The 25,292-nt window shown below is 51.2% G+C and overlaps 2 protein-coding genes across 2 annotated transcripts in view; both read right to left on the bottom strand.

The window, feature by feature from the left end:
- Positions 1-24,583, bottom strand: part of NFIC (nuclear factor I C) — a gene marked incomplete at its 3' end in the record, with an annotated part of 80,658 nt that extends 56,075 nt beyond the window's left edge. The window contains exon 1 of the mRNA XM_083594731.1: positions 24,374-24,583. Within this exon, the coding sequence (XP_083450857.1) occupies positions 24,374-24,403 (30 nt within the window). The 5' untranslated portion in view covers positions 24,404-24,583. The remainder of the gene's footprint in view (positions 1-24,373) is intronic.
- The window catches only part of RNF126 (ring finger protein 126), a 767,042-nt gene that overhangs the window by 133,202 nt on the left and 608,548 nt on the right, over positions 1-25,292 (bottom strand). The window lies entirely within an intron of this gene.

The following is a 25,292-nucleotide window of genomic DNA, read 5'->3' as shown; positions in this document are numbered from 1 at the left end:
GAGCTGTTTCGGCCAGCACCCAGTCCTGTTCCTCCAGAGTTCCTGTCCTTGTCCAGCTCCTCGCTTTGGACCCCGCTTCACCCGTGGAGGACTGTCTGCCAACCTTCGACTCAGGTCCAGGACTTCACCCCATGGTAACCTCCCCCCGGGACCAGCACAGAATGCCTCTTCTGAATAGAGGCATTCCTCCAAACACATGGATTCATGCCTGATCTGAGAAGAGGAATTCGCCTCTCTCGGAAAGGATTGCCTCTTCTGCGTAGTGGCATTCCTTCAAGGAAATCCCGGTGGATTCATGCCTGATCTAAGAAGAGGCATTCGCTTATCGGAGAAAGGATTGCCTCTTCTGCATAGAGGAATTCCTTCAAGGACATCCCGGTGGATTCATGCCTGGTCTAAGAAGAAGCATTCTCTTCTCTCAGAAAGGATTGCCTCTTCTGCATAGAGGCATTCCAACCAAGCACATCCTGGTGAATTCATGCCTGATCTGAGAAGAGGTATTCTCTTCTCTTGGAAAGGATTGCCTCTTCTGTATACGATACGATAATCTTTATCGTCATTGTCCCATACAGAACAATGAAATTGAAAAAAATCAGACAATCAGAAACCAACAAGCCTGCTATCCCAGTGATCCCAGAATGGTTAGCCCCCTAAAAACTCTGATACCCCATAATTAAATACAATATACTCCCATAGAGACTACCTTAAAGGTAAAGGCACCCCTGACCATTAGGTCCAGTCGTGGCCGACTCTGGGGTTGCGGCGCTCATCTCGCTTTACTGGCCGAGGGAGCCGGCATACAGCTTCCGGGTCATGTGGCCAGCAGGACTGAGCCGCTTCTGGCGAACCAGAGCAGCGCATGGAAATGCCGTTTACCTTCCTGCCGGAGCGGTACCTATTTATCTAATTGCACTTTGAGGTGCTTTCGAACTGCTAGGTTGGCAGGAGCAGGGACCGAGCAACGGGAGCTCACCCCGTCGCAGGGATTCGAATCACTGACCTTCCGATCAGCAAGTCCTAGGTTCTATGGTTTAACCCACAGCGCCACCCGCATCCCTTACACTGAGTTTAAAACCCAAATCGCATTTGGATAGAAACGGTTTCTCAGGCGGCTAGTCCTGGTCTTTATATCCCTGTACCTTCTTCCAGAAGGCAGAAGCTGAAAGAGATCATTTCCTGGGTGCGCACTATCCTGCGCTATCTCTGCAGCTTTCTTATGGCACCTGGAAGCATCAATTTGATCCATTCCCCTCTCTCACACATGCAGCATGGAAATGGTACCAGTGATAGCAAACCCATGGTCCTCCAGATGTAGCTGAATTCGAACTCCCAACCTCCCTGGCCATGATCTGGGCTGTTGGAACTTATGGGGGCTGAGAGTCCAACTGTGTATACCCCTGGTTTAGTCTGGACACAGAATCTGAACCAAACTCTTAGCAGGAGCAGCAGCAAATCCGTGTGTTTCATTACGGATCTGCCCTTGCTGTGTTGAAAGAGGGGTGAGTGGAACAACAGAAACTGGTGGGGAGGGGGACAAGATCCAGAATACCCCTCCCACACTCATAGCTTATAGCTAAGTAAAGGTAAAGGGACCCCTGACCATTAGGTCCAGTCGTGGCCGATTCTGGGGTTGCCGAGGGAGCTGGCGTACAGCTTCCGGGTCATGTGGCCAGCAGGACTAAGCCGCTTCTGGCGAACCAGAGCAGTGCACGGAAACGCCGTTTACCTTCCCGCCGGAGCGGTACCTATTTATCTACTTGCACTTTGAGGTGCTTTCAAACTGCTAGGTTGGCAGGAGCAGGGACCGAGCAACGGGAGCTCACCCCGTCATTGCGGGGATTCGAACCGCCGACCTTCCGATCGGCAAGTCCTAGGCTCTGTGGCTTAACCCACAGCGCCACCCGCGTCCCACACTCATAGCTTATAGCTAAGGAATTTTCATCCCCGTCTTCTCAGCTGGGGGAACATTATTTGCAAGAGACTGGCTCTGCAAGTTAGACAGGTCACAGCGACCCTATAAAAATGGAGGCCAGTGTTTCTGTTCATCCGCTGCAGCCGGCGAGTTAAGAGCAACTGCCGGCTTTCTGCCGGGCCTACCCGGCAGGGCCGCTGTGGAAAGAAAACGGGGAGCGGGAGGGACCTTGAGCTCGTGGGAAGGAGGAGGAGACAGGATATGGACGGGACGGGACGGGACGAAACAAGCAGCCGCTTCAGAAGAGCTTCCAGCTACAATTTGAAATCTGCTTCCCCTTACGAGTAATTGTGCATTTTGGTCAGAAACCAAGCAGCCAAACGCCCCGCCCTGCTGCCGTGCCAAGAAAATTTGGCTCCGCGCGGGTTGACTGGAAATGTCGTTTCTCTCCCCCCCCCTTTCATCCTACGTGCCACACCCTAAGCCTGCGGCTTCAGGCGGCAGATTTGGGCAGCCAACGGAGCCCCAGTTTCCACTCGTACACCACGGCCTGCGGCTCTCCCGACCTGCCGCGGCGGAGGAGGTTTTGGCAGGGCTGGTGGAAACGCAGCGATCCGCTCCGAGGCACTGGCGAGAGAGGAAGCAGCCCAAATTGCTGGACCTCCCAGGATTTGCAGAATTGCACATCACTACAGCTGTACCTGGGACGCGGGTGGCGCTGTGGCCTAAACCACAGAGCCTAGGGCTTGCCGATCGGAAGGTCGGCGGTTCGAATCCCCGCAATGACGGGGTGAGCTCCCATTGCTCCTGCCCACCTAGCAGTTCGAAAGCACGTCAAAGTGCAAGAAGATAAATAGGTACCGCTCCGGCGGGAAGGTAAACGGCGTTTCTGTGTGTTGCTCTGGTTCGCCAGAAGCGGCTCAGTCCTGCTGGCCAGATGACCCGGAAGCTGTACGCCGGCTCCCTCGGCCAGTAAAGCGAGATAAGCGCCGCAACCCCAGAGTCGGCCACGACTGGACCTAATGATCAGGGGTCCCTTTACCTTTACCTTTTGCAGCGGTACCTTGGTTCTCGAACTTAATCCGTTCCGGGAGCCCGCTCGACTCCCAAAACCGTTCGGAAATCAAGGCAAGCGGCGCTCAACCGGAAGCCACGTCGGACGTTCGGCTTACAAAAAACGTTCGCAAACCGGAACACTCACTTCTGGGTCTGCGGTGTTTGGGAATCAATTTGCTCGGGAGTCAAGCCGTTCAAGAACCAAGGTACCACTGTAACTACAGATTCCATCTCTCTCACCCCCCCCCCAATAATTTCCCTTTTTCTGCTCTCTATCTAACCAAGCTGGGGAAGTTTAATCAGCCCAGGGGCCGAAGACCCTCTTGCAAAACCTTCCAGTGGCCACATGGCCTCGGTGGGCGGGTGGGTCCAGAAGGCGTAAGTGGGCGCAGAAACGGATGCAAATTTCCCCCATGCGCAGTAAGCTAGTTTCTACACAAATACACATGCACACAATTTTTTCTATCCCCACACTCAGGCGGCGAGATTTTGTGGGCCCGGGTAGCTCTGTTGGCTGGAGTGTGGTGCTGATGAACACCAAGGTTGCAGGTTCGAGAGCAGCACGGTCCTGCGTTGTGCGGGGTTGGACTGGATGACCCCACAAGGCCCCTTCTAGCTTTAGAATTCCATGATTCTATGATCAGAGGAGGCATCCCAGCCAGAAATGTGAAGCAGAGCTGGCAAGGAGTGTGGTGGCCGTAGGAGAGTCCCGAGGGCCGGTCAGAAAGGCGCGGAGGGCCACATTCACACACACACACACCCCGCCGAGGCCTCGGGTTTCTCAATGCTGAATTAATTCCCAATCAGGATAACCGAACAGGCTGAGGGAGGGAAGGGAGGCATTTGGAAGAAATGGAACAAGGAATTCGAAGTTCTGGCAAAGGGTTAAGTGTGGTCCCCGCCACGGAAACGGCTTTTCCTCATCTAAAGGGGCTGCCAGGCTGTTTTTTCCCAGGGCAGGTAATATGAAACCGTGCAGCTGCCCTGCTAATTGGGAACGTCTATCCTTCAACCCTTTCACAATGTCTTCGCCTTGCCCGACACAAGCCCCCTAGCAGTCACGGAGGGGCAAAACCTGTCCATTTCAGTGGCTCGTTTCGTTTCCCCCCCCATCTTAAATTCCGCCTCCCACGTTTCAGTTTGCAAATTTATTCGTCATTGTTGTTTTTTAATCAGGTCCCCGTGCAAATACATCAGCACCTCAGCACAGGTTTATCGACACCTGTTCGCTGATTGTGCAATTTTGCCCGACAGCTGCATTTTTTGCAAAGCTATTTCCCCCACCAACATCCCGCGTTTGGGTACAAAGTTTCCTTTAATATATGCCGCTTTAGGCACGCTTAACTACAGTACCTTGTGAGCTTATGGGAGGGCCGTGAGGACGGAGGACGTGAGGAGCACCCCTGGTAGACAAAACCTTTAAAGCAGCGGTTCTCCACCTGTGGGTCCCCAGATGTTGTCGGACTACAACTCCCATCATCCCTGACCTCTGGCCTTGCTAGCTAGGGGGGATGGAAGTTGTAGTTCAACAACGTCTGGGGACCCACATGTTGAGAAAAGTCAATTCATCCAGAGTAAGGTAAAAAAAGGTACAGGACCCCTGGGCGGTTAAGTCCAATCAAAGGCGATTAGGGGGTTGCAGCGCTCATCTCGCTTTCAGGCCAAGGGAGCCAGCGTTTGTCCGCAGACAGCTTTCCAGGTCGTGTGGCCAGCAGGACTAAGTTGCTTCTGACGCATGACGGAAACCAGAGAGCATGGAAACGCCGTTTACCATCCTGCCACAGTGGTACCTATTTATCTACTTGTACTGGCGTGCTTTCGAACTGCTAGGCTGGCAGGAGCTGGGACAGAGCAACGGGAGCTCACTCCGTCGCGGGGATTCGAACCGCCGACCTTCCGATCGGCAAACCCAAGAGGCTCCGTGGTTTAGACCACAGCGCCACCCGCGTCCTCAGGGGCAGTCCTGTGGCCCACCTATCCCAGCCTCCTGTTCTTGCAGTGGTCAACCAAGAAGCCCCTCGAACCCACAATCAGGATTCGAACCCAGAACTGGGCACGGTATTCCAGGTGTGGCCTCACCCTCTCCCTTCCTTCGGTTCCCAGCAACTGAGATTCCTTTCCCTCCGTGAATCTGCCCAAATCCTCTTTCAAAGCCAGCCCAACACTTCCAGTGCATAAAAAGACTGGCGATGCAACCATCCCATAAACAACTGCACGAACTTCTGTTGCATTTTATTAGATGCCACTGGGTTTCCCGATAATGGCGAGTTTTCCAAACGAAGCTGCGCATTGGCGCTTCGGGGCAGTAAAATAAAACAACCAACAGAGATAAGAATATTAATTTGCGCAAGACGTCGCCGACGTACCCGGTTTACGATTTGCGTGTTTCCTGCTTGCCCCCCCCCCTTCGCTCAAGGTTGGGAGGGGGGGCGGTTTGGGGAGATAAGAGGCCGCGATGTCATGCAACAAAAGCTGCAGTTCCCGGAGGCAAGGTCACAAGAGGACAGCTCTCCCTCGCCGGGGCGCAGTCGAAGCGGAGGTCAAGCCAGGTGAGGTCTCCGCTGGGAGTAATTCATTAGCCGACGTGTACATCTGTGCCTTTGATAATCTCCCGACGGAGGTCCACACACACACACACACACACACTCCGCCACCAAACCGCCACACACCATCAAAGCGCCCTGGGCTCTGTTCTGCACCCCCTTCCTGCGTTGGAAAACCCAGCGGCCTTGCATTCCTAGCCCAAGAAAGGCGCCGAGATAAGGGGGAGTATTTATAAGTAAGCTAAACAAGAACGCCGCAAAAGCACAAACCGTGGCAAGGGACACAGGATTTCGCTAGCTGGAGGGGAAGTTACTAACCCTTACAGCGGTCCCTTGGTTCTCAAACGCCTTTGGTACTCAAACAACGTGGAACCCAAACGCTGCAAACCCGGAAGGAAGCGTTCTGGTTTGTGAACTTTTTCCGGAAGCCGAACATGCTCCATTTTGAGAGCCACACTTCCGATTTGAGCGTTACGCTGAGGTCTGTCTGTTTTTGCTTTTTATTTTGCGTTTTTGTATTTGCGGCTCTTTTCGTTTCGTTTTCCCATGAAAATAGGGACGTCCTATTCCATCCCCTCCAGCGATTCTCCCATTAAAATATGGACGTCCTATTCCATCCCCTCCAACATTTCTCCCGTGAAAGTAGGGACGTCCTAAGGAAAAGCGGGACATTCTGGTATCAAATCAGAAACCGGGACGGCTTCTGTAATCCAGGACTGTCCCTGGAAAATAGGGACACTTGGAGGGTCTGCAATTGTTAAACGGACTTTTAGAAGACATCTGAAGGTAGCCCTTTCTAGGGAAGTGGGTTTTTTAAAAAAATGTTTGATGTTTTACGGTGTTTTTCTATTTCGCTGGAAACCTGCCCAGATTGGCTGAAACATCCTAGTCAGACGGATGTCATATAAATAATAAAATGATTATGATTATTAGTCAGGGGGTGGTGTTGGGAACTGTAGTACCAACAACACTGTGGAGCTACAGTCGTACCATGCAAGTATAACAGAGTCCGTTCGACTTCCAAAATGTTCGGAAACCAAAGCGCGGCTTCCGGCTGGCTCCTGCAGCCAATCAGAAGTCGCAGAAGCACCGTCAGACGTTCGGCTTCCGAAAATCATTTGGAAATCAGAATCCTCACTTTTGATGGCTCGGGAGCTGATTTGTTCGGGAGCCAAGGCATTTGAGAGCCAAGATACAACCGAACAAGTCCAAGCATACCTGAGTGTTGGACAGACTGAGAGACAGGAGCCCAGCGCTTTGGGGTGAAGGTGCCAATCTGTTCCGGGCTTTTGTTTTCCTCGAAGAGAAAGGTGGGGAGTATAATAATAATAATAATAATAATAATAATAATAATAATAATAATTTATTATTTATACCCCGCCCATCTGGCTGGGTCCCCCCAGCCACTCTGGGCGGCTTCCAACAAAACACTAAAATACTATAACCTACTAAATGTTAAAAGCTTCCCTAAACAGGGCTGCCTTCAGATGTCTTCTAAAGGTTTGGTAGTTGTTGTTCTCTTTGACATCTGGTGGGAGGGCATTCCACAGGGAGGGCGCCACCACCGAGAAGGCCCTCTGCCTGGTTCCCTGTAACTTGGCTTCTCGGAGTGAGGGAACTGCCAGAAGGCCCTCGCAGCTGGACCTCAGTGTCCGGGCAGAACAATGGAGGTGGAGACGCTCCTTCAGGTATACTGGACCGAGGCCGTTTAGGGCTTTAAAGGTCAGCACCAACACTTCGAATTGTGCTCGGAAACTTACTGGGAGCCAATGTAGGTCTTTCAAGACCGGTGTTATATGGTCTCGGCGGCTGCTCCCAGTCCCCAGTCTAGCTGCCGCGTTCTGGATTAGTTGTAGCTTCCGGGTCACCTTCAAAGGTAGCCCCACATAGAGCGCATTGCAGTAGTCCAAGCGAGAGATAACCAGAGCATGCACCACTCTGGCCAGACAGTCTGCGGGCAGAGAGGGTCTCATCCTGTGTACCAGGTGGAGCTGGGAGACGGCTGCCCTGGACACAGAACTGACCTGCGCCATGGACAGCTGTGAGTCCCATATGGTCTCAGATGGAGCTGCCCTGGACACAAAATTGTCCTGCGCCTCCATGGACAGTTGTGAGTCCAGAATGACTCCCAGGCTGCGCACCTGGTCCTTCAGGGGCACAGTGACCCCATTCAGGACCAGGGAGTCTTCCACACCTGCCCGCCCCCTGTCCCCCCAAAACAGTACTTCTGTCTTGTCAGGATTCAACCTCAATCTGTTATGTCTTGCCATAAACCTCCGCAGCCCAGCCTCCCAGGACGGTGGAAAGCTTTTAAAAGCTCTCTCCGGTCTGTGCCAATCTGGGTTCAGCCCAGGGATTAGGCGACGGGAGTTGGGTGAAGGGGGGGGTAGAGATCAGCAATGAACGAGGACAGGGCTTGAAATCCGATCAGCCACTCCGACAACTTTCCCTCCCGCCAGATTAGCCCCGCCAGAAAGATGCCGCCGTCGGGCTAATCCGCTTTCGAGAGACCCGGGCCGGATGCCCCGGAGGCAATCAGGGAACGCCGAACAGCCCCCGCAACGGCTTGCGGGTGGGCAGCAGCCTCCTCCAAACTGGGATACCCCCCAAAAAACCCCACACATATGTCTGACGCCCATAAACCAGCATGCCAAAGGTCAGGGGCCACGATGGCGGCTGCCGTCGGCCCCTCACTTTGCTGCACACAGTTTGGAGGCCTCTAAATCCCAGCCAAGGGTTGCCATGTGTTCTCTTTTTCCCGGACACGTCCTCCTTTTCAGGGGTAAAATTTCCGCCCGGGTGGATTTTTAAAACTACCGTATTTTTCGCTCTATAAGACGCACCAGACCACAAGACGCACCTAGCTTTTGGAGGAGGAAAACAAGAAAAAAAATATTCTGAATCCCAGAAGCCAGAACAGCAAGAGGGATCGCTGCGCAGTGAAAGCAGCAATCCCTCTTGCTCTTTTGGCTTCTGGGATAGCTGCGCAGCCTGCATTCGCTCCATAAGACGCACACACATTTCCCCTTACTTTTTAGGAGGGAAAAAGTGAGTCTTATATAGGAAAAAATACGGTAAACTTTCTGGAGGAGACATCGCTGGTGGTTGAAAAGGCTTGCTTTCCTCTTCTTTTCTTCTGCCCACGCCCAGCCACACCTCAGCAATATCGCACAGCTTCTATAGCCGGGTATTTAAAAGGTAAAGGACCGCTGGACGGTTGAGTCCAGTCAAAGGTGACTATGGGGTTGCGGCGCTCATCTCTCCTTCAGGCCGAGGGATCCGGCGTTTGTCCGCAGACAGCTTTCCGGGTCGTGTGGCCAGCAGGACTAAACCGCTTCTGGTGCATGATGGAAACCAGAGCGCACGGAAATGCCGTTTACCTTCCCACCACAGCGGTACCTATTTATCTACTTGCACTGGTGTGCTTTCGAACTGCTAGGAGGGATGTGGGTGGCGCGTCTAAACCACTGAGCCTCTTGGGCTTGCCGATCGGAAGGTCGGCGGTTCGATTCCAGCGACGGGGTGAGCTCCCATTGCTCCGTCCCTGCTCCTGCCAACCTAGCAGTTTGAAAACACGTCAAAGTGCAAGTAGATAAATAGGTACCGCTCCGGCGGGAAGGTAAATGGCATTTCCGTGCGCGCTGGTTTCCGTCACAGTGTTCCATTGTGCCAGAAGCTGTTCATGTCAAACTGCTGTTTTAGGGGTTGTTTTTAAAAGCCTGGAATGGATTAATCCGCTTTGCATGACTTTCTATGGGAAAGCAGCGCGCCTTGGTTTTAGAACGCTTTGGTTTTGGAACAGACTTGCGGAACGGATTAAGTTTGAGAACCAAGGTGCCACTGTCTTCCTGTTTAAAATGCAAAATTGAGTATCTCCCAGACCCAGCCACACAAAGACACATGCCGGATGATACACACAGAGACAGCCAGGATCAGATATCACTGCCTACAAGCGTTGAAACCGTCTGTGTGACTTGGCAGAAAGGAAAAATCACTCTGCACGTGCTCAAAAAGGACCACCGTCGCGGCGCTAGAGACAGGTGCCGAAGTTCAGCCTATGGGGCGCACGACGAGTTTTAAAATATTGGGAATTTCTTCCCTAAAGTTGCAGTTTGCAAACTTTTCCTAGGGGTTGAGGAGGGGTGGGGCAGTCAAAGTCGGAAGGAAAACATCTCAGAAGAGATTGCAAAGGGAAAATTGTCGGCTTTTCATGAAAGGCGCAACATCAGAGTCACAGGCAGGCCAGCAAATCAGAGAGGGGGCGGAATCTATCAGGAAACACAACTTCCTTGTTCTGGGCAGGGAATCTCTGTGTCCTGGCTGAAATCTCCCCACCCTCCTCTGCGGCCCTACTCACCCGCGGAGGGTCCATCTGTCACCCAATGGCCCCCCTCCAGCTGGGACCCCCAAGAAGGCGGTTTCCAAAAAGCAGAAAACACCCCAGGCTTGGAGAAGAGGAACGCCTCTCTCTCTTGCTCCTGGATTTAAAAATAGCCTGCCGTCCTTTTCTGCCAAGGAAGCGATGGAGTTTGGCTGGAACGGCGCTACGGGATCACCAAGGCCCCCCGCAAAGGTCTCCGGGAGTTGAAAAGTGCACGTCCGCCTGCCCCCACGGCATGAGAGGGAGCTAAGGAAATTGGCAGCGGAGGGGGGCAAGGAAGGAGAGAAAGAGAGAGAGAAGGGAAAGGAGGAGAGACTCAGGGTTGAGATGCAGCTGGGGGCTGTTGCAATTGGGGGAAAGAGGCCAAGATAGTCTTAGAAACTGAGATATGAAAACTAGGAACTAAATGGCACCTTGAACCTAAGTTACGGGTGCAACAACGGAATGCCTAGGTGCTTTTTTTAATAACAAGAATACAAAGCTGAAAATGCATGAACTGCAGCTGAAATATTCCGTTCATTTTTCACATGGTCTAGTCCTTCCCAAGAAAGTAAAATCTCTCACTGCCTCCATTACTTTCTTGGGCTCCATGATCACTGCAGATGGTGATAGCAGTCCCGAAATTAAAAGACGCCTGCTTCTTGGGAGAAAAGCAATGACAAACCTAGACAGCATCTTAAAAAGCAGAGACATCACCTTGCCAACAAAGGTCCATATAGTTAAAGCTCTGGTTTTCCCAGTAGTGGTGTATGGAAGTGAGAGCTGGACCACAAAGAAGGCTGATCGCCGAAGAATGGATGCTTTTGAATTCTGGTGCTGGAGGAGACTTTTGAGAGTCCCATGGACTGCAAGAAGATCCAACCTCTCCATTTGATTCCTAAACTGAGCAAATGTTTTCTCTGCAAGGTCAAACTGGAAAAGCCTCCCCATTGTCTTTTCCTTCACAAATCCTGTCTTAAGGGTATGTCTGTGTTTGAATAGGGTGTGAGCCTGTGACCTGGCCCAGGAACTAAGTATTTATCACTACAAAAGACTGGCCACGCTAACCAGGAAATCCAATCAAGTAACCTGCCAGACAGGAGATAAACAAGGACAAGAGAAAAACATAATTCAAATTTTCTGTTTTAGACCGCCTTTTCTGTGATGTCGGTGTGATGTATCTGAGGGGTGGTCTTAGGTTACACCCCTTCTGTGATGGATGTATGATGTTTCTGGGGGTGGTCTTGATCTACAGGGTGGCAATTTCAAAAGTCTTTATAAGACCTTGCACACCATTTTTCTAGGTCCCTCCTCTCTCCTGCAGGTGAGGGGAGCACCCTGTTGCAACAGATCAATAAAGGCCAAGCCTACAGGGTGCTGTTTTGCTCCAAGTAATCCTGGTTGGTGTATTTGTTTTTTTGTCCAAGGGAGCCCTCAGATTTTTCCGTTAACAACCCCCACGCAGGCAACTCTTGTGGCCATCGTTTGGCACAGCTGCCTCCAAACCCTTCCATTCCTCTCCTATTCGTCTAACGCCTCCCATTCCGGGTTTCTGACACTGCGTCCCATGAGTGGGTGCCCTGTGCCGTCACTCACAGTCCAGTGACTCCATCCCATAAGCATCCGGGTGGAAAGGGAGGGAGCTGGACTTCTGCAAAGCTCTTTCGACACGTTGGCTATCTATAGCCATGAGGTCAGAGCTCTCTCTTTGTCTCCTCACTCCCTTTCAAAAATAAGAACCCAGACCTGCTAAAGAGATTAGACCGTCTCGAGACAGATGGATATTTCGATTTCTTTCGGCCTGCACGCTCAAGTCCCTCGTCTTGCCCCGACTTCCTTTGAGGGCACCTCATGTGATGGACTGGGATTCGGACTCGGAGGCTGAACCTGAGGAATCCCAGCCTGCATAGGAGTCCCCGCCTCCAGAACCAGCTGAGCCGGGGCTGGGGCTTGAGCCTGAAGGGTCCTCACCTGTGCTGGGTCCTCAGGTGAGTCTGCTCTGGCTCCTGAGGTGATGGAGGACCCATCGCCTGCAAGTGCTCCACTCTCAGCCCCGTCAGAGGAAGCTGAGGTTGCCTCTGGATCCGGTAACCCTCCAGCCTCTCCTGAGCTGCAGAGGCTCAGGGCAGAGAGGCGGAGGGAACTAAGTTCCCACAGGAGGAGTGCTCGCCTCCAGGCCAGGAGAGGCGAGTCACCTGTGGACCGGGGCTGCCCTATGCCTCAGGGCAGATAAAAGCCAGCCAGCCCAGTCCCAGGTTGCGGGAGCAACATTGTTGGTAGCCTGTTCCTGCCTGAACCCTGTCCTGCTCTTCTGCCAGAGTTCCTGACCTCACCCGACTTGGACCCTCCTTCAGCTTTGACGGACAGCCTCCATACCACACCCTTGACCTCAGACTGGACTCAGACCTCACCACACGGTTAACCCTCGGGACCAGCACACCTCGGCTGAAGCAAACCGTCTCCTGCAATTTGCAGCAACCGCAACGCAAAAGCACTGGGAGAGAACAGAGTCCCTGGGGCAAGTGGCTTTCAATAGCCTTTTTCTCCTCCATGAATTTCTCTAGTGGCGAATCCCCCCAGGAATGTTATTGTCAGTGCTATTTTTTTTCCAGAAAAAGAGGTTCCGGGACTCACCACAAACGCCTCCCTCGTTCTCTTAGAACGGCAACCTGAGAGGTGCCGGAACTGAGTTCCGGCTGAAAAAAAGACCCTGGTTGCAATGTTATCAGCTGCATTTGGTGCAGAATTCAGCAACCAGGTAGCTTGCCGGCCAGTTGGCTAAAGCTTGGTGCTGATAATGCCATGGTTGCAGGTTCGATCTCCGTACAGGTCAGCTACATTTCAGGGGGTTGGACTAGATGATCCTCAGGGTCCCTGCCAACTCTACAATTCTATGACTCTAAAATAGTCTGAGCGCGTAACAGCAATCCTGGCCGCACTGAGCTGGCTACCACTTTCCGGACCCCAATTCCTGGTTTTGACCTACAAAACACAACTGAGGTTCGTGGGGCAGTGCCCCATTTGCCCCATTGGACTAGCCACCAATGATTTAACACACACACACACACACACACACACACACACACACACACGAACAAGTATCTAGCTTTCCCCATTCATTTTAACCAACTATTCTCGGGACTTTAGTGTCTCCATACTTTCTTCCTATATACATTGAAACGTAAGTCTGTCGTCACGCTGAAGTTCAGCTTTTCGGCCAGTAGGGGGCCACGTCAACTCCTGCGTGGCCAACAACAAACAGGGGGGCAGGTGAGCGAGCAAGCAGAATGGGAGGCAAGGATTCTGCTTAAGAGATAGCAGAGAGGAGCTTCACGGAGCAGTTTAGCAAACTGCGGAGCATCTCTACTCGCTGTGAAATGTGGCCGCAAAAAAAGTTTAACGGAAAGAGGGAGGTATTTCCAGAAAACCACTCTCTGAAGCCCCTTCTCTTCTCCTTTAAAATTAATAATAATTTTCAAAATATATTAAAAAATAAATAAATTGTCCAGTAGCACCTTAGAGACCAACTAAGTTTGTTCTTGGTATAAGCGTGTGCATGCACACTTCTTCAGATACAACGAAAGCTTATACCAAGAATGAACTTAGTTGGTCTCTAAGGTGCTACTGGACAATTAAGCACTCCTGTCTTCCACTGCCTCCTGCAGTTTGGTCCAACTCACGCTGGTAGCTTCGAGAACTATCCAACCATCTCATCCTCTGTCGTCCCCTTCTCCTTGCGCCCTCCATCTTTCCCAGCATCAGGGTCTTTTCCAGGGAGTCTTCTCTTCTCATGATGTGTCCAAAGTCTTGGAGCCTCAGCTTCAGGATCTGTCCTTCCAGTGAGCACTCAGGGCTGATTTCCTTCAGAATGGAGAGGTTGGATCTTCTTGCAGTCCATGGGACTCTCAAGAGTCTCCTCCAGCACCAGAATTCAAAAGCATCAATTCTTTGGCGATCAGAGGCATTTGGGACTTACGAGAAAGAGGCGAGCGAGTGGCGGCAGGATAGATGTTTGTATAATCCTCTGTGGCACGGAAAAAAGAGGATAGAGGAAAAGCTTTTTCTCCCTCTGAGTGTCGGATGAGAGAAACGACTCCTTCATGCTGTCGGTCTACGGAACTCCCTCCCACAAGACGAGAAAGTTAAGGCTACAACAAGAAACCTTGTACAGATGGTACACGACACCAGTGCAGTTAGGGAAAATGTACAAAACTAGTTCAAATATATGTTGGAAGTGTAAGGAAAAGGAGGGGACATTTTTTCGTATGTGGTGGGATGGTAAGGTAATTAAAAAAAATTGGGAAATGATTTACAACGAATTGAAGAAAATGTCCCATTTAACATTTGTTTAAAAACCTGAAGCATTTTTATTAGGGATTGTAGGGAAAGATCCGCCAAAAAAGCTGAAAAACATCTTCATGTATGCGACAACGGCCGCGAGAGTTTTAATAGCACAAGGATGGAAGACTGAAGAAACCCCAACTAAAGAATCATGGCAAGAAAAATTGATGGACTATGCAGAACTGGCAAAACTGACATACAAGCTACGGAACAAGGATAACTGTGACTTTAAAGATGAATGGGAACCCTTTACAAAGTATTTGAAGACACAACAATGCGAACTGGACTCCTTGGCTGGTTTGGAATAAACATTCACAAACCTTTTATTGATAATAATCAGCTAAATAGTTTGAGGATTTATACAACAGCATTTTTAGAGAAATCAAAGACTGGAACTGAGGGAACTCGGCGGGGGGGGGGGGCGGGTTCTGTGGGGGGAGGGAGGAAAAATGGGGGGAAATAAGGATGATATGTTTCTGGATAATATGTTTTGTTTTAATTTTGAATAAAAGTTATTTAAAAAAACAGCAATGAGAAACCTTTTCTATCACATAAGCAACTTCATTGTTTTCTTACCTACAAGAAGCTCTCTCCGCGTTTGATGGCAAGAAGTCTACTCTAAGCAAAGTTCAGAAGTTGGGCGCCGCTTATTCCGTACGCTAAGGGCAACTGTCTCGGTTACTGCAAATGGAGGCGCCGGGATTTGAACCTGCAACCTTTGACACAGGAGGCAGTTGCCCGACCACTGAGCTACAGCCCTTCCCCTGTTCCTAAAAGCTCCTCAACACATTCCTTTCAGGGCCCTGCTCTGAATCATCTTTTTTTCTGCTCAGTATTTCAGAAGAGTCGCGACAGATTTCTTCATGGTTAAACTGCGGAACTCCCTCCCTCAGGAGAGAAGTAACGGCCACTGATTCTGAAAGCTTTAAAAGCAGATTAGAAAAGAGGAAGATAAGGCTATACTAGCCAGGATACTTGCGTTCCACCTGCACTGCCTCATCCCTGTATCCCTGAAGGAGCATCTCCACCCCCATCGTCCAGCCTGGACACTGAGGTCCAGCTCCGAGGGCCTTCTGGTGATTCCCTCCCTGCGAGAAGCGAGGTTGCAGGGAACCAGGCAGAGGGCCTTCTTGGTGGTGGTGCCCACCCATCAGACGTCAAAGAAATAAACAACTGACTTTTAGAAGACATCTGAAGGCAGCCCTGTTTAGGGAAGTTTTTAATGTTGGATGTTTCGTCGTGTTTTTAATATTCTGTCGGGAGCCGCCCAGAGTGGCTGGGGAAACCCAGCCAGATGGGCGGGGTGTAAATAATAAATTATTCATCTTCTTAATTATTGTTATTATTAATCTTACTTTATCTGTAGTGGAAGGATCCTAGCCTAACGGAACAGCACGTGTTCTGCATGCAGGACGTTCAGGCTTCAGCCTCCAACAGCATCCTGGGAGAAATTCCTTGCCTGAAGCCCAGGACAGCTGCTGCCAAACCGTGCAGACAGGACTGAACTTGATGGAACCGACAACCTGACACGGTACAAAAGGCAGCTTCTGGTATTCCCGCTGACAAAACTACAGCAGAAAACTGGGTCTTAAGTTACGGGGGGGGCTAGATTTTGGGGAAACATCAGCAAGAGCCGTTGTGCAATGGCACAGTGAGATCTCCACCGCTGACCCCTGACCATTAGGTCCAGTCGTGACCAACTCTGGGGTTGCAGCGCTCATCTCGCTTTACTGGCCGAGGGAGCCGGCGTACAGCTTCCGGGTCATGTGGCCAGCAGGACTAAGCCGCTTCTGGCGAACCAGAGCAGCACGCGGAAACGCCGTTTACCTCCCCGCCGGATCGGTACCTATTGATCTACTTGCACTTTGACGTGCTTTCGAACTGCTAGGTTGGCAGGAGCAGGGACCGAGCAACGGGAGCTCACCCCGTCACGGGGATTCGAACCGCCGACCTTCTGATTGGCAAGTCCTAGGCTCTGGAGTTTAACCCACAGCGTCACCCGCGCCCCCTCCCTAATTTCCAGATTCTCTGCCCCCCTGAAGAGGGTCAGGCTGGATGACCTGGAGAGACCCCCTCTGGATTTTGAAGGCGCGTTTCCCCCCTCTTCCTCTTGAGCTGCCTCGGCCCTTCCCCCTCGCCGCCCCAATTTGTTCGGAGAGCATCACATGCCGAAAGGAAAATAAAAAATAATTGCATCCTTGACTTGGCCCGGGAGTTACAGGGCGGGATTGCAAAGCGTGGAGAGGGAAGGAGTGTGCGCAGAAAGGAGAAGGGCAGAGATAAGATTGCACAACTTTTTTTCCCCCAGCCTCCCCCAGTCTAGTTACTGAGCATTGTTCAAAGAAAACACTGGGCCCTTTCTTTGGAAATACCCTTCCTCCTCGCTTCGCTCTCCCTCCCTCGCTCCTTCCCGCTTGGACTGCGTTCGTTCTGACTTCCCGTCTGCTGACCAGATGCCCTGGACGCAACTTTCACTAGGAAAGGAAAGGGAGGGGTAGGATCATCAAAGCAGCCTGCCCTGCTCTTGACCTTAAATACCCCTTACTAGGGAGGATGGAGGGGATGCGGGTGGCGCTGTGGGTTAAACCACAGAGCCTAGGACTTGCCGATCAGAAGGTTGGCGGTTCAAATCCCCGCAATGACGGGGTGAGCTCCCGTTGCTCGGTCCCTGCTCCTGCCAACCTAGCAGTTCGAAAGCACATCAAGGTGCAAGTAGATAAATAGGTACCGCTCCGGCGGGAAGGTAAACGGCGTTTCCGTGCGCTGCTCTGGTTCGCCAGAAGCGGCTTAGTCCTGCTGGCCACATGACCCGGAAGCTGTACGCTGGCTCCCTCGGCCAATAAAGCGAGATGAGTGCCGCAACCCCAGAGTCGGCCACAACTGGACCTAATGGTCAGGGGTCCCTTTACCTTTAGGGCGGATGGAGAGCGGAAACAGAGCAAAATTGGGCAAAGCGAGGGGGGAAAGGAGGAAACGAATATTCGCATCCATTTCCTGTTGTTCAATGAACTCTGGTTATGTTGTTGTTGTTTAGTCGTGTCCGCCTCTTCGTGGCCCCCTGGACCAGAGCACGCCAGGCCCTCCTGTCTTCCACTGCCTCCCACAGTTTGGTCAAACTCATGTTGGTAGCTTTTTTCTTTTTTCTTTTACAGCATCGGACTTTCCTTTCGCTTCCAGGCATATCCGCAACTGAGCGTCCTTTCGGCTTTGGCCCAGCCGCTTCATCAGCTCTGAATCTACTTGTACTTGTCCTCCGCTCTTCCTCAGTAGCATGTTGGATGCCTTCCGACCTGAGGGGCTCATCTTCCAGCGTCATAACTTTTATATGCCTGTTGTCTTTGTCCATGGAGTTTTCTTGGCAGGGATACTGGAGTGGCTTGCCAGTTCCTGCTCCAGGTAGATCACGTTTGGTCAAAATTCTCCACTATAACCTGTCCGTCTTGGGTAGCCCTGCATGGTGTAGCTCATAGCTTCTCTGAGTTATTCAAGCCCCTTCACCATGGCAAGGCAGTGATCCATGAAGAATGGATGCTTTTGAATTCTGGTGCTGGAGGAGACTCTTGAGAGTCCCATGGACTGCAAGAAGATCAAACCTCTCCATTCTTAAGGAAATCAGCCCTGAATGCTCACTGGAAGGACAGATCCTGAAGCTGAGGCTCCAAGACTTTGGCCACCTCATGAGAAGAGAAGACTCCCTGGAAAAGACCCTGATGCTGGGAAAGATGGAGGGCACGAGGAGAAGGGGACGGCAGAGGATGAGATGGTTGGACAGTGTTCTCAAAGTGGCCAACATGAGTTTGACCAAACTGTGGGAGGCAGTGGAAGACAGGAGGGTCTGGCATGCTCTGGTCCAGGGGGTCACGAAGAGTCGGACACAACTAAACAACTAAACAACAACAAAATTTTCAGGGGAGAAACGTTGGAGGGGATGGAATAGGACGTCACTATTTTCACAGGAGAAACATTGGAGGGGATGCGTGTCTCTGGGTTGTTGTTTTTCCCTGAGAGTAAACAAGCGAACGAACTTGGAGACCAGAAGGTCGGGGAAGCCAGGAAGAAGAAGAAATGCAAAATCATGACCTAGGTTTCTAAAAGAGGCATCAAGGGAGGAGGTGGCTGAGCCCAGACGAGAGCGAGGGAAAGTCCCAAGGTGCTGAGAGACAGCTGGAGAGAGAGAGAGAGAGAATTTGCCATCAAGGGCCTGGACTCAAATCAAGCAGGTCAGTGCGTCGTCCTGGCTAGGAGTGGCACCGAGTGTGCCAGGGCTATTTTTGGGCCTGGATGCTGTGGCTTTGCCAGCAAGGCAGACGCTCCCGAAGGCGAGAAAACGTCCCCGTCCCAAGAAATCTCTCTGCGCAAACTCCTTGCCAAGGGTTTAAAATCGCTCAATTGGAAGTTGTGTCTTGGGGGGCGGGGGTGGAAAGAGAGAAAGGGGCAAAATAATAAATAATAATCATTGTTTATTTATACCCCACCCATTTGGCCGGGTTTCCCCAGCCACTCTGGGCGGCTCCCAACAGATTAAAAACAGAATAAAACGTCAAACATTTAAAACCAATACAGGGCTGCTTTCAGATGTCTTCTAAAAGTCAAGGTAGTTGTTTATTTCCTTGACATCTGACAGGAGGGTGCCACCACCGAGAAGGCCCTACGCCTGGTTCTCTGTAACCTTGCTTCTCGCAGGGAGGGAACCCCCAGAAGGCCCTCGGGAGATGGACCCCGGTGTCCGGGCTGGAGATGCTCCTTCAGGGATACCTGTGACCTGGCTACCCTGAATTCACGGAGTTGCGAATTATTGGGCGGTTGCGGGGGAGGGGAGGCGGCACTCTGGGTATGCTCAGAGGTGGGGGGATTCCTAAAATTGCTTCCAAATTGAGTCGGTCTGTGTGTGTGTGTGTGTGTGTGTGTGTGTGTACATCCAAAAATGCACGATCTTCAAAAAAATTCAGCTGTTAAGATCAACACTGTCTTAGAAGAGAGTTTCCCTAGAAAAATGGGATTTTAAAAGCAGCATTCATTTTCCTTTGAGAGGCATAGCCAATGCACTCTGTACACACTCAAAGGCCCTCTCTCCCTCTTCCTGCACGAAACACAGAGAAATTGGCTCAGAAAATCACCTGAACCTCACCTGAACTTCCAATGGGCTTCAGAATAGGTGCCCTCATTCACTGACCATCATGGAATATTTTTATTTTTACTATTTTAATTACATGAATACCATCATCATCATTTTATTTACATCCTGCTTTCCCCCTCCAGCCCCCAGATCACGGAGTCTAAAACAGCCACAGATAAAAATGCAGAAACGCTACAAACCTATAAAAGGCCGTCATTCATTAAACCCTAATAAAATTAAAACAGTATCTATTAAAATGCATGTAATAGAAGCATGGCAGCACTATTGAAAGCCCTTTCCTTTCAAAATGGCACCTTCGCTTGCCAGAGGGAGGAAAGCCAGGAGGGAGCTGGCCTGGTTTCTCTCGGCAGGGAGTTCCAAAGTTGTTTCGGAGGAGCCACCACAGAGAAGGCCCCGTCTTGCACCCCCAACCAAGCGACCCTGTGAGGTTGGCAGGACCGAGAGAAGGGAACCCCCAAACATCTCAGAGCCAGGGCAGGTTCGTATGGGCGAATACAGTTCTCCGTACAGCCTGGGCTTAAGCCTTATAGGTCATTAAAGGTCATAACTACCACAATGTGCTCTATGTGGGGCTACCTTTGAAGGTGACCCCGATACTGCAACTAATCCAGAATGCGGCAGCCAGACTGGTGATTGGGAGTGGAGACCATGTAACACCGGTCCTGAAAGACCTACATTGGCTCACAGGACGTTTCCGAGCACAATTCAAAGTGTTGGTGCTGACCTTGAAAGCCCTAAATGGCCCAGCAGACCTGAAGGAGCGTCTCCAGCCGGAACACCTGAGTCCATCTCCTGAGGGCCTTCTGGCGGTTCCCTCCCTGCGAGAAGCGAGGTTACAGGGAACCAGGCAGAGGGCCTTCTCGGTGGTGGCGCCCTCCCATCAGACGTCAAGGAAATAAACGGGGCCCATGACTTACATCACAGGAGCCTACACAACACAAAACACTGTGCTGTTGCACAGCTTCAGGATCTGCCTTCCAGTGAGCACTCAGGGCTGATTTCCTTCTGAATGGAGAGGTTGGATCTTCTTGCAGTCCATGGGACTCTCAAGAGTCTCCTCCAGCACCAGAATTCAAAAGCATCCATTCTTCGGCAATCAGCCTTCTTGATGGTCCAGCTCTCACTTCCATACATCACTACAGTGGTACCTCGGGTTACATACGCTTCAGGTTACAGACTCCGCTAACCCAGAAATAGTACCTCGGGTTAAGAACTTTGCTTCAGGATGAGAACAGAAATCACGCTCCTGCAGCACGACAGCAGCAGGAGGCCCCATTAGCTAAAGTGGTGCTTCAGGTTAAGAACAGTTTCAGGTTAAGAACGGACCTCCAGAACGAATTAAGTACTTAACTCGAGGTACCACTGTACTGGGAAATTGCATAGCTGTCAACTCTTCCCTTTTCTTGTGAGGAATCCTATTCGGAATAAGGGAATTTCCCTTAAAAAAAGGGAAACCTTGACAGCTATGGTCAACTTTGGGGGGAGCTGGCCCCCTCAAATATTTTATTGGGGGGCCCCTCGGGCCCTAGCAATTGGCTCCTGGGCTCCAAACCACAGACCTTGGCCCCCCACAGCTGAAACTGAAAGTGATCCACAGCGCATCTCCGCCTTTCAAACTTGCAAAACGTAGATATACCTCCGTTGCAAATATGGCCCCCACATCATTCCATATATCTGGGACTTTAAGGCGGTTAGATTCATTAAATAAAAAATTGTTCTGCTTGGTTCGCTGTTTCCTAACCATCTGATAACAGTGAGCTGGTTTTTGTCTGGGTTAAAAATAAGAGGAGCCAATCTAGAGCAGAGACTCTTGCAGACACACAACAGGTACCCTCTTCTGCACAGGGCAGCCTACTCTGCCCCTGTTATCTGTCATGATGGACTGTACCAAACCATAAAGCTAAAGGTAAAGGGACCCCTGACCATTAGGTCCAGTCGTGGCCGACTCTGGGGTTGCGGCGCTCATCTCGCTTTACTGGCCGAGGGAGCCAGTGTCCAGCTTCCGGGTCATGTGGCCAGCAGGACGAAGCTGCTTCCGGCGAACCAGAGCAGCGCACAGAAACACCGTTTACCTTCCCGCCGGAGCAGTACCTATTTATCTACTTGCACTTTGACGTGCTTTCGAACTGCTAGGTTGGCAGGAGCAGGGACCGAGCAACAGGAGCTCACCCCGTTGTGGGGATTCGAACTGCCAAACTTCTGATCGGCAAGTCCTAGGCTCTGCAGTTTAACCCACAGCGCCACCCGTGTCCCATGTACCAAACCATATCTGGTGCAAAATTACCCATCCCATTCCCCCAGTGAGAGCAGTACACATCATACAGGGTTGCAGCGAGCCGCGTCCTACACAGATAGGTGTTTTGAACTAACAAAACCCTTAAAAACCAACAACTCTGAACGAACCTCCCTATCTTGAACCATGACTGCAATCGCTTCACAGAGCTGGGTTTTGAAACTACTGGCTGATATTTTACACAGGCTCACATGTGTTTGATCCAAGGTGAAAATTTAAGTCAAGATTTTTCACTTTTTTTATTCTGAAACTCGGAAAGCCAGGCATTTTATTCGATCTCAGGGACAGGCCTTTGAACACCAGGCTGTTAAAAAAAAAAAAGCAAAAAGGATTTACAAGCAATGGGCAAGATTTAAGTCTCAAAGCTGTCGAAAACAGGGTTTTTTTTAAAAAAAAAAAGAGGGAGTCCAGAATTCTGATAACGGAATATTGAAACTGGGCCAAATTTTGACTTGGCTGGGCCAGATCTCTGCACATCTACTGTCAAAAGCTCAGGCCAGCTTGTATCAACACGGGCCTTGTCTGTTCTAAACGCCTCTCTGTGTTTTTGGGGCAGCCTAATTAAAATGCTCCCCGCTGCAGGAAAAATCCTTGAGTTTGCTATCAGTTTGTCCCCCCCTCTCACACACACACAACAAATGCACTTAGAAATAAAATAAAATCCATGTCCTTGATAGAAAAGGATGTCAAGGTTCTTGCAAGACGCCGCTTTGTTTAGGAGTTACTTATCAGAAGACTCACCCTTAGTTTGCAGCAAGGAAGTCGTTACATGAGAGGCCGGGTGTTCAATAATTAAAATAAAATATCAAGAATCGATCAGGGAGGGAGGAGAGGCTGCCCCGCTGGAGGGGACGCGAAAGCAAAAGTCGGAAGGAGCCCGCAATAATATCAGGCCCCGGGCACAATAAGGCAACGCTTCACCGCTAAGGAAAACTCGCATGTGGGGAAAATATTTTATAGCTGGCCACGTCGAGGGAAGGGGGAACACTGTGTCCTTTCCAAAGGGAGACCTGCAACCCACAGTGGATTTTGACACACACAAATAGCCGAGGAAAAACACACAACATCCCATGACTGGCAACACAACAAGGGCACCAGAGGAAGACAGGTTTGTGGGGAGACCCAGATGTGTTCACAACTAAGCAAAGGGACCCCTCCGAAAATTAACAGGAATGTAAGAAACTGTGCTTGCTCTGATGACGCCAGGAGAACCCGACCAGCGACTTTCCCCATGAAATATACAGCATGGCATGTGAATATTTCATGCCTCGTGGTGCAACAGTGTCGCTGCAGATCGGTGGCCGGCGCACATCGATGCCACAGGCATGTAGGGGGTAGGCACAGGAAGGAAGACACACACACACAAACAAACACACACCCCTCGCTCGCAATCAGCTGTCTCTCACACGCTTGCACGCTTGCACGAAGCGCAGCCTTTGCACGAGGGCCCCGCATGGACACTATCGTCTGGGCGACACGTGCGCTGGACCGCCGTGCTCTTGCACGCCGCCTCTCTCTCGTCTGGCACACACACGCGTTCTCACTTCCATGTGCCCAGGTTCCTGGGCACATCCTTCCATACAGGGAGGAATGTGAGGCCTGTGGCACCAGCGCACAATGCATTTGCGCACTCGCACGCCCGAGATCTTGCACGCCGCCTGACTCTCGTCTGGCACACACCAGCATTCTCACTTCCATGTGCGCAGGTTCACATCTTCCCATGCAGGGGGGAACATGGGGCCTATGGCAGCAGCGCACGGCGCATTTGCACACTCGCTCCGGCGCACTGGGGTGGATTTTGAGACCTCTGGGGCACTCAAAGGCTCACCGATACTTAGAAACCTACGGCGCGCACACTCAGTTAGCCCCTACGCATGCTGGCATGGAATAGCCTTGCAAACTCCGGCACACTGGGACTCATGCGCTCGGCATTCTTGCAAAAATGTGCTCTCTCAGACACACACAACCCTCTCTCTTTGCCAACTTATCAGAACTTGGTGCACGGTGGGGGAAACAGTTGATATTAAGCCTCTCCTCTCCCCCACGGAGAAACCCTAGCCGCCCACTCCATCCCACCCCCCAGTGTGGAAAGAGAGGCTGTTCTTGCAGTCACCAGACCACCAGCCCATGCTGCCTAAGGGGTGCAGATTAGGGGGTGTCTTGCTCCCCACATCTCATACTGATCCAGACTCGTGCATTGCTAAAAGCCAGCAGTTCTCCTCAAAACACAACAACCAGGAGGGAAGGAGAGTGTTGTTTTTTTCTTCCGGGGGGGGTGGTTTAGGAGGATAGGATGCAAATAGAAACTTATTGCAATCGACCTGCAAAGTGGGGAGAAGGGGGGGTTGACAGAGATCGGGCGCCTTTTGCAAAGCTCAACTGACTCAGAGGCGGACGAACGCACAGCCCGCTTTCTCTCTCTCTCCAACGCGCACCCCCCCCGCGCGCGCGCCACAAGCCCGCAGCCCCGCCACGCATTTTCTGCAATGGACAAAACTCTTTTCTCCGGGGGGGGTGAGGTGGAGAGAAAGGATTTTGAGAGGGGGACGGTGGGTGAGAGAAAGAAAATGAGGCACCGAGCTGCGAAGAGGAAACAGATTTCAATTCCTCCCCCCCAAAAAATGATACAAATTAGCAATGCAAAAAGGAAGGAAGGAAGGAAGGAAGGAAGGAGGGGTGGAAAGGAGATCTCTGATAAAAAGGGGGGGGGGAGGAAAGAGGCCTTAATTACCTGGGCGAGGCAGAGAGGTGAAGAATACATCTCCTAGCTGTCGCGGAGTAAACCGTTGAGGAGGGGTTTTTTTTTTGAGGGGGGGCGGGAGAAGAAGAGAGGTTTGAGAAAGCAGCTCCAAGCGTAAAAGTTACTGAGTCATTTCGGAGGCTGGAACAATTTCCCCCTCTCACACTCTCCCTCTCTCCAACATACACTCTCACTCTCTCTTTGCCGGCGATGGATCGGTGCGGGGGGGGGAGGGGAGGAGACGGCGAGGGGGAGGGTGTCCGAGGGGAGGGGGTGGGACCAGGGAGAGCGTGGGGGGGGGGAGAGAGAGAGAGAGAGCAAAGCACGCCTAGCCCTCCGAAGGAGAAGCATTATATATAAAAATCCAACTTTTTAAAAAATAAATAAATTAGAAGGGGTGGCAATCGTATCCAACCCTACGCGTAGCGCGCACAGGGCGCGCGCATGCAATGCGCTTTGGTGAAAAGTTAACGCGTCGCTTTTCGAGAAGAGGTGGAAAGCTGGAATGGTAATTCATAGCGATAATAATAGGTAGGTAGGTAGGTAGGTGGGTAAAGTAGGGGATCACAGCTGCCGGCACGAAAGCACCCGAAGGCTGCGATCCCGCACCCACGTTTTAGCTAGGAGCAAAGGTCGTGTCGAACTCCGGGGCTGGGGGGGGGGCGCCTTCCTCCTCCTCGCGAGGAGACGTGCTCAGAGATCGCGCCTTTACGCAGGCGATTTAAAAATATATATATATAATGAAATGAGATCGTATGCGACTCCGGCAACGTCTCCGGGAAAAGAGGAAAGGTCCACAATATATTTTTTTTTTTTTAAATTATTTATTTATGGGCTTTAAAAGGGGGGTAGGTTCACAACCCGGAAGGGGGCTAAAAATAATACGATTTTTTTAAAAAATAATAATCCA

The sequence above is a fragment of the Podarcis filfolensis genome (genome assembly GCF_964270895.1).
Source record: "Podarcis filfolensis genome assembly, chromosome: 18".
NCBI lineage: Eukaryota > Metazoa > Chordata > Lepidosauria > Squamata > Lacertidae > Podarcis > Podarcis filfolensis.
This window is presented reverse-complemented; position numbering and strand designations above follow the sequence as displayed.